The 10,082-nt window shown below is 39.1% G+C and overlaps 1 protein-coding gene across 1 annotated transcript in view; it reads right to left on the bottom strand.

The window, feature by feature from the left end:
- Positions 1 to 7,259, bottom strand: part of LOC119416292 (FERM domain-containing protein 5) — a 74,434-nt gene extending 67,175 nt beyond the window's left edge. The window contains exon 1 of the mRNA XM_037683518.1: positions 7,107 to 7,259. Coding sequence (XP_037539446.1) covers positions 7,107 to 7,208 — 102 coding nt within the window. The 5' untranslated portion in view covers positions 7,209 to 7,259. The remainder of the gene's footprint in view (positions 1 to 7,106) is intronic.
- Positions 7,260 to 10,082: the final 2,823 nt, after the last annotated feature.

Here is a 10,082-nt window from a genome sequence, read left to right on the forward strand (position 1 = left end):
GACAGATAGATAGATAGATAGATAGATAGATAGATAGATAGATAGATAGATAGATAGATAGATAGATAGATAGATAGATAGATAGATAGATAGATAGATAGATAGATAGATAGATGGGTGGCCATCTTGAATTCTGACATGGCAACCCAGTTTTCAAAAGGAACATTTCTTATGCCTAGATCCAGCCACACACCAAAATGGAAGTCTGTACCTCACTTATTTTTCAACATTCACGGACAGACAGAGGCTACGTATTTCCATTGCCCCCTTTTCACTCTGCGACGGGGAACAAAAACAGAAAGTGACAAATAAGAAGTGTAAAAGACAGTAAACTAATGGTCACAAAATAGACCCTCTGCAGCCTGCAATGTTTTATAGTTTGCATATTTGAAATAAGAACCAAGTGAAAAATGTTCAGTGTTGAAATAAGTAATTATAATCTTTATTATTTAAGTTAATAAATAAAGTGAAAAGAACAATTATTCTTATGCATCAACCACAGGCATTAGTGGAGCTTATCAATTAATAGGACTCATTGTAAAGTTGTAAGGACTTGACAAAAAAAGTTATAAAGTAATAAACTTGACCTACACAATGTTTTTTTTTCTCATATCAATGATTAATGTGGCTTTAAATTTAAAAAATTGTTTGCAAAAATTGTGACCAGATGACAATAGGTCAAACATTAAACGTATCACTCTAGCAAAAGTTTTGTAAAAGCCTTATGTTTTTAAATGCAGAGCTGTGTCCCACCACCCTGCATGATCCCCAGCTTTCATTCTCCAGGGTTGGTTGTTTTACTTGATATTTATCTTTCTTTTCACATTTAGCAGCAGATTTGATCTTACGTTTACACCTAAACGTCATGTCCATAATTCCACGTGTCTGTTTCTGTCATATTAATTAACCTACAGACTTTGGTCAGCTTAATGTAGGTCAATCCCGTGGCTCAAACATCCACATGGTTTTCAGCTGATCCAGTCAAGTGCTTTGTTTACATTAAGTGCATACCAGCATTTCATCCAGGAAATTATTGCAGTAAACTCTTTCAAACTGCACTACTTGATATAGGTCAGAGTAACCTTTTTATTTTTATTATATAGTTGGCAATGATTACCTTCGACGTAAGAGTGATTTAAACCACACACCCTTTCACAGAACCGAAGGTGAAGTTCACCCTGTATAAAGTTATGACTTAAATCACTTCCCACATAATAACTACTACTAGCAAATGAAGTGTACTAACAATGGATAATACAATGCTGTATCAGCTTAATTTCATCCTCAGTATGTATTTTCCTGCTAGTGCAGCAGGAAACGTGGCTTTAAATATTGTCTGGTACTTGAATAACTGTGTTAAAAGATAGTAACAATCTTTATAATAAACCAGGTTTAACAGGTTCATTAAGTGCAAAAATAAATTTACAGTATTTAGAGTGAGTTCTGATGCAATGGAGAAGTTATTTTTTTCTATTTTTTGACACCTCTAATGGGAGAGTCACTGTTTGTCTTTTGTCGCTGTATAACAACAGATGAAAGGTGTGATGTGTGTTATTTTTTCCATTATCATTCATGGTCACACAATTTGTCTAAAATATTACCCATAGTTCTGTTGTTTTTGCAAAACCTCGTTTATTGTCACAATCTCATCCTCCAAAAGGTTTAATTACAGTAAATATTTTAATCTATGATTAACTACGCCTACCCCTTTGAATTCTGGTTTCTAATAAAATATTTGAATTATAATTTGGTTTGAAGAATTTGTTTTGCTGGCCTTGCAAATGCAAACCAAATATTTTACTTGGTTTGCAAGACCAGCATCACCATTTTAGCTGTTTTTAGAATTTTCAACCATGATTACCTAAGCAAAAGTTATATATAAAGGCAATTTAACATAATGTTTCTTTGCTTTTTTAAATCTTTTATAATTAATATACAATCTAATAAATAAGCCAAATTCTAGTAAAATATAACATTTTAATAAGCTATCATTAAAATCTCAAAAAACTTAAAGATAAGCATCTAAAGGAAGTTCATTAATTTTACACTTCTTTGATAATAAGTCTCCTTATAGAGAAACTCCATCCATCCATTTTCTTTACCCGCTTCTTCCTTTTTTTGGGTTGCGGGGGTCACTGGTGCCCATATGCAGCAATCACTGTGCAAGAGGTGGAGGACACCCTGGATCGTTCTCTTGCCCATCACAGGGACACATTAAGACAAACGAGACAAACAACCATTCACTCTCTCACCCACACCTAGGGACAATTTACAGTTACCAATCAGCCTAAGATGTATGTTTTTGGTCTGTGGGAGGAAACTGGAGCACCTGGAGAAAATCTACGCATGCACGGAGAGAACATGCAAACTCCACCCTGAAAAAAAAAAAAAGACCCCCGGTCAGGATTTGATCAGGCGACCTTCTCGCTGCGAGGCAGCAGCTCTATAAACTGATCCCCCGTGCCGTCCCTATAGAGAAACTCATTCTAAAGAAACTGAATGTTAATACACATTAGAGCATATCATTGGCACATCTTTAATTTCCACATGAAACTTGGCAAACATAACCACTTTATTGGGATTAAAAGGCTGTGAAGAATGTCGATTAAAGAAATGACAGGACTTTTGAGACTGATTTATGTAAATGGGTACAGTAGGGCAGTCCCAAGAGTGTCATGGGTGATATGCCCTCCCATGTCTAACATGGAAAAAAAGGGCCTTCTCCAACTCCACTCCTGGAACACCATGCAAAAAGATCAGACGCTCTCGACCTTGATCTGTGGCTTCAAACATCTGCTAAGGTCCTGGCAAAAACCAATGCAGACATGTTCCTGTCTTTAGGATTCTACATCGCTTTACAACCTAGCTGTTTTTGTTTTGTTTTGTTTAAATACCATTTTCTTCAATTTGTTCTTCTCAATTTGTATGCTTTCTTTTATGATTATCTATTGTTGTTTTTGTTGTCTACTGTCGTCATCATACTTTGTTAAAATCAGGTCTCTCTTGTAAATGAGTCCTCGAGGCTCAGTGGGACTAACCTGTATAACTAAAGGTTGAATGAAAAAAAAATGTAGTTATGGAGGGCAATGAGTGTTTGTTAGTTTTATAAGAGGAGTCCCAACCGCTAAGTGATCCTGCAATTTCCCAGAGTAACTGTGGAGTCACCGGAGCAACTGCTGAAACGCTGGCACCACGGTTCAAAATGAAGCACCCCTCGGCACACAGATCCCCCATAGCCCCCACCATCAGTCTACTCATGACAGGTCAGCAGATCTCAGGAGACTCTCGCACAAAAGACAGAAAACCATCTGCCAACTCTGAACTGATTTATTTTATATTTAAGGTTCACTTTTGAAGAGCAAGCGATCCGAGTGACAAAATGATAAAAGGCGAGGATTGGGTTCTTTGAGAAAACTATAAAGAGCACAGAGGATTTAAGTTATAGGTCAGGTTTATTTGCTCAAGCAAGCATAGAAACTTTTGTCTGAATTAGTGGAAATTTAAATAAATGTTACGTTTTCGAGTCACCTTTTTAATTCACATCCACACAAATCAAAACTGAATAAAAACAATACATGAAGATAAGTGACCAAACTAATATCCATAAATTATATTTGTTTGAAAGATATTTTAAATAAAGAACTGTGATTCATGATATTATGCTAACAAGCGGGGGGTTCTCCAACAGTAAATGGTCATGTTGTGCGCATCATGTACAAAGAGGAGAATGTGTTCTGAATGAATCCCAGCTACAGCAGATTTTATTGCAATATCTGTACAATCAACTGGATTATTTCCTGAAAGGTTTTTAGTTTAAATTGTCCAGTCGTGTATGTGATATTTTACTAACCGATAGACAAGTTTTAAATACGATCTCTCACAATCAGTAGTATTTGAAATGTGTGTTGGGATCAGTCTCAGTTACCACCACATCAAATGTTAGCTCAGTATCTGTCAAACTGACCACATTACCACCATGTTGTGTTTTCTAAGGTGGATTAGCTGCAGCAAACATCTTGAATCAACTTGACTCCACAATCAGTTGTGGATTTCAATCTAATCTGCTAATTGCTTTATTAGATATTTTGCTAACAGTGCAGCAAACAACCACACGTCACCTTTGATGGTGGGTCATAAAAATGGAAGAAATTTGAGTACAACTGCACACAGACAAATCTGTTTATTAATTTACATTTCTGGGATGGCACGATGGGGCAGTTGGTAGAGCTGTTCTCTCTCAGTGAGAAGGTCGCCGGTTCAATCCCGGCCTGAGACCTTTCTGGGTGGAGTTTGTATGTTCTCTCCGTGCATGCGTGGGTTTTCTCCGGGTACTCCGGTTTCCTCCCACAGACCAAAAACATGCATGTTAGGCTGATTGGTAACTATAAATTGTCTCTGGGTGTGAGTGAGAGAGTGAATGGTTGTTTGTCTCGTTTGTCTTTATGTGTCCCTGTGATGGACTGGAGACCTGTCCAGGGTGTCCCCCCCTCTCGCACAGTGGCTGCTGGACATGGACACCGGCGACCCCCGTGACCCGAACAGAAAAAAGCAATTAAAGATAATGGATTAATGTAATTTACATATCTCCTAATAAGATTTATTTTATTTTACTGATGATTACCAACTGCGGACGCCAACACAAATATGACAAAAACGACTGTTAACGTTGTTTCAAATAAAAAATAAATAAAAACAACAATCCATGCTTAAACGCTGGTTGTTTGAAACGTAGAGAAGGAGATGGCGTTTCCATCATTATTGCAGAGAAACTAACTAACGTCAGTAAATTCAGAACAAACAATCTACTTTAAGAAGTTCGAAGTTCAATAAAAACGCAAGGTTGGGCTTAGAAATGGCTGAAAATGTTTCAAATGCATTCTGCTTGTACAGATGACAGACCTGCTGTGCTTCATAAAAAATGCACTATTTTTTCACATGTGAAATGATCTGTCAGTTGGTAGAAAGTTACAGAACATGAAGCACAGTTGGTTCTCTTGTTGATGCTGTTTTATTATAAAACTGCACAAAATGACAAGAAGGCAGAAGAGGCTAAAAGAGATTTCAGCCTTCTCCATCAACCTGCAGCTAGATGAGGACTACAGCTATAGGTATAACCAGTGATAAGTGCTCACTCTTCCTTCACCCAGCCTAGTGGAAATCTCCATAATTCATTAAATTTAACTTCATGCTTAGCTGAGAAAGCACTAAAAAGATGGACAAGTTTGTTGCTTAACTTTAGTACTTGGGCTAGACTTTTCATGTAAATGTAAATTGTGGTTTTGGGATGAAGACAAAATGGAAGAAAGATGACCTGAGCCAGGAGCATATCTGACCGTGGAGCCATTAAGAGTTCAGGAAAATGATCAGGGTGTGATGGAAGGAAGTCTAGAGGGGAAATAAAAGGTGCACTTTGATAACAGGTTTTTAAAAAAAAGGATAGAAAAAGAACAGAGCAGATAAAAGGTGCAGGTTTGCTTTGCCTCTTGAATTTGCATTCCCTAGTCTTGGAGTCTTGATATCCAGGTTGATATTTTTATATATATATTTTTTTCCTTTGGCAGGCCTTCAAACCTGGAGGGACCCAGCTAAATGTGGAACACACATTAGCAATGTGCCTAGACAGTTGGATTGTGCTGCTCCCTCATTGGATGAAAAATATAATCAGGATGCCAGACAGTCACAGCAGAGCGGGAGCGTTCTCTCCTTTCGCTCTCCGCTCCCCTCCTTCCACTTGGGTTTCGTCACCCGCCCGACTCTGCTGCAAACAGCACACCTGCTGGTTTCACGGTCCATCTGGCCCAGCACCATCACTTGCTCAGCTCTGAGCAGAAATGCAGGTCTACAACCTGGGCGCACAGTCACACAACCCTGCAGCTACTGCATCTATCTCACACTCATTCACTGGGGGATAAGATGGAACAACATAACCTGTTAATGGAACAAATATCAGTGACAAGAATAATTTACGTTGTTAATATGTCATTATTGAAGTCTTAAGACATGTTCTTGACTGTATTCTCCAAGGATTTCCTCTTTTTATAAAAAATGGAACTATTTTTTCTTGTAACTGGTGACAGGCCCTCTCTCCTGCTTTTAATCAAATCAAAGCTGAAGCTGCACGACTGTCAAAGCAAGGCTGTTAGAAATGAGACAAAGGAGTCAAGTGACACGTTTTAACACGAGCGCCTTGGCTCGTTTTAAGTTTCAAAGCAACACACCTCAGCTGATAGTTGTTCCGTGTCACAAGAAATGCTTTTTCTTTCTTGTTCGTTTAAAAGGAGAAAGGTAAGCGATTGTGTAATTGCGCGCATCTGTGCACGTTCGTTTTTATGTGTGTTGCCAAAATATTCCACGAACCATTGGATGAGTTTTATTCAAACTTATATAGCAGTTATTTGGTGTACCTCTACCTTTTTTAGTGAACCTTATTCAAGATGGCCTACACAGCCAACTGACCCTAGAAATAGAACATGGCTATAATTCTTACATATGTTGAGCTAAATATTGATGCTGAGAGACATTCAGAGCACAGCCTTTTAGAAATTAAACCAATGAGACATATTTGTTTGCAGCTATTCTAAACTATGCAGTTTGATGTGATTTTTCTATAAATTTTACTTTATATTTACAACTAAATGTCTTCTAAAACATTCTACGTCATATTTGTTTACCTAGACAACAGCTAGACTAATGTAGGTCACCTGACTTAAGCTTCTACCAGATTCAGCTGGTTGCTTTGTTTACATTGAGTGCAGACCCACATTTCAGAATTGCTTATCACTATACTTGTAAAACTACAAAAGTAAACTTTTTCCGATATAGATCACCTTAGGTTTTGTTTTACAGTTTGCAATGAGTAGCTTTAAGTCAAAGTGGCTTTTTTTTTTTGTATTTTATCAAGTAAATGCTTATTTTTTTCTCATGTTTTAATGATGAATAAAAGAATAATAGAAAAATACATCTCCATGACGCAGATTTGTACAAATAGTATTCACTACTCTGCCCAGACATCCCAGCTGGTCCGCGTTTAGGCACAGATCCAGTGTTCAGACTCAAACGCAACGCAGCGGTGCGTTCACTTCTCTGCGGTCCGACAGGTGACTAACCTGAATGGTGCACGTGTACTCCGTATCGTCCAGCAGTCTGACCGTGCAGTTGTATTCCCGCTCAAGATTCCTGACGCTGCTACTCATGAATCGGCTCAACATCTTCTCTCTCGCGCTCTCGTCTACAGGACCAGAACAATACTCAACACCAGAGCCTGCAAGTGAACGTCACATTGACCGCTCCGGTTCCCCCGAACAACCAGCAGCCACGGATTCAGCCGCCGAGACGTCCACCATCGTTGTCCCGATAAGTTTCCGCTCTCTGTGGCTCCGTGTTGAGCGCAGGAGAACCCGAGGATGCCCGCATCCAGACCCAGAGGCAGGTCGGCGGCGCTGCGTTTGTGTCCGTGATCGACAGAGGAGTTATCTCTCACCATTCACCGCCGCCGCTTCAGCTCGGTGGGCGGGGCTTGTCGAAGACTGGCGTCGTAATGAGCCAACGGGCGCGCGAGGCGCCGTGTGTGTGATTTTAGGATTCTTTCCAACCCGACGCAATGGTTTCTGCTCCTCACACGTCTGATCAGATAGATCTCAGTACGCTCTCTAATACACGCGGGTCTTTAAAAGTTCAACTCGAAAAATAAAATGCTGCATGACTGCTGAAGTTTGTCAAAGAAGCTAAAACTGAGTTGAAGCTAAAAGTTAAAAACGTTGAATCCTAGATGATTGAGAAAAGCACTAGCCAAAAGCTTCAAGTAGCAAAATGCAAGCTAAAAGAAGCAACTCATTAGTTACAAATTAAAAGTAACTCAACCTCAAATGTGTTTGCACATATAAAACAGTGCTTAGCAATAACTTCAATCCCACTGGTTAAATGGTCATCATTAACTTCACGTAGACTCTCTCACAGGTACATTTTCATCTTTAGTTTATGTCTTTTGCCTTCATACATCTCCTACACGTCGCTGCATGAGTGCAGCTACAGCATGTACTTTCAGGACATTATTACCTGCAGTGTTCCCTCAGTACAGACTGAAATAGGCAAACAGGTCTTCTACTTAGCTCCTGTATCCTGGAACACCTTGCAAAAAGATCCAAAGCTCTCGACCTTGACGTCTCTAAGTGGCTTCAAACATCTGCTAAATTCATGGCAAAAACCAGTGCAGACATGTTCTTGTTTTTAATTGTTTGTTTTTTTCATTCAACCTTTATTTATGCAGTTTAATCCCGTTGAACCTTGGGGACTCATTTACAAGTGAGACCTGAACATTTTATTAAGATATATTTATAAGATTTTATATCACTTTATAATGTAGCTGTTTTTGTTTTGTTTTTTAATTTTCTTTCATTTGTTCTTCTTAATTTATACGCTGTCTTTTATGATTGTCTGCTGTTGTCTTTGTTGTTGTCATCACTCTTTGTTAAAAACAGGTCTCCCTTGTAAATGAGTTCCCGAGGCTCATCTTGAATGAAAAACGCAATAAATTAAATAAAAATAATAATGAGATGTACATAAAAGCATCAAAATAAAAACATCCATCCATCCATCCTTCTTCCATTTTTGGGGTCACGGGGGTCGCTGGTGCCCATGTCCAGCAATCACTGTGCAAGGGGCGGGGTGCACCCTGGACAGGTCGCAAGTCCATCACAAAAAATAAAAACATAACACAAAAACAATGAGAATCAATGAAATACTAAATCCAATCATACCATGTATGTGCTGCTCCTTCATTGGATGAAAAATATAATCAGGATGCCAGTACAGTCTGTCAGTGAATACATGTGTGTTTTAGGAGAGATTTAAAAGCAGGGACTGAAGTGGCCTGTCTAATGTTGAGGGGCAGATTGCTCCATTGTTTAGGGCCCATGACTGAAAAAGCCCAATCTCCTCTGAGCTTAAGCCTTGCTTTTGGTACAGTACAACCGAAAGCAGCTGGTCAGATGATCTCAGCAACCAAGATGGGACATATGGTTGAAGTGGTTGAAGTAGGTCAGAGAAGTATGAGGGTACAAGGCCATTTAAGCACTCAAATGTCAACAGGAGAATTTTAAAATCAATTCTGACATGCACAGGGAGCCAGTGAAGGGAAGACAAAACTGGTCAATTTTTGTTAATAGTTTCCGTTCATAACCGAGCTGCAGCATTTTAAACGAACTGGAGACGTGAAAGGGATGCCTTGGCTAACCACAAGTAGTCTAGCTGGGTTGTAACGAATGCATCGACTAAGTCCATGCTCAATAATCCAGGTGACAGGTATACAATCCAACATGTTGGATTGTATACCTGGATTATTGAGCATGGACTTTGTTGTTTTCAACCAGTTTGACATAACTGTCAACAAGGAAGAGGGCCAGCAATGGAGGAAGGGGCATGACAAAGAGACCATCTTAGCACCAACATAACTGGTTTGTTCCACTTTGGAGTAAGCTGTTGGGGGAAGAATCAGTTTTGTGTGTTTCCTTGACTGATGAAGCCTTCCGGATCAAAGGCGAAACGTTTCAGCACAAAAAAAAAGAAACCGTCCAGAAGACCTGACTGAAAAATGTTGGAATGCATGGATGATTTTTTTCAAGGTCATATCTGGTCAACACAAACTTAAGCTTAGCTATCTGCCTTAGCTGGAATAATCTATTTTGTAGAACAGAGTTAATATGTTTATTAAACTTCAAGTCAGAGTCTAAAACCATCCCAATTTGTAACAGACTGCTTAAGATATGGCTCAAGGGAGTCATGGATAACAGGAAGAGAGACAGCAGTAGAGCTGCTAAACACAATGACTTCAGTTTTCTGATTATTGAAACTTAAAAAGTTTGAAGCCATCCATGCCTTAATGTCATCAAGACATTTTAACAGAGGGTGGATTGTGCACGAACTATTTGGTTTTAAGAGCAGATAAATCTGACAATCATCAGCATAGCAATGAAACGAAAGACCAAGTTTCCTCAGGATAGACCCCAAGGGGAGCAGATACAATGAAAACAGAAGGGGTCCAAGAATAGAGCCTTACGGGACCCCACAGGAAAGAGGCACTGAAG

This window comes from Nematolebias whitei, chromosome 10 (genome assembly GCF_014905685.2).
Source record: "Nematolebias whitei isolate Nwh7 chromosome 10, NemWhi1, whole genome shotgun sequence".
NCBI classification, from domain to species: domain Eukaryota; kingdom Metazoa; phylum Chordata; class Actinopteri; order Cyprinodontiformes; family Rivulidae; genus Nematolebias; species Nematolebias whitei.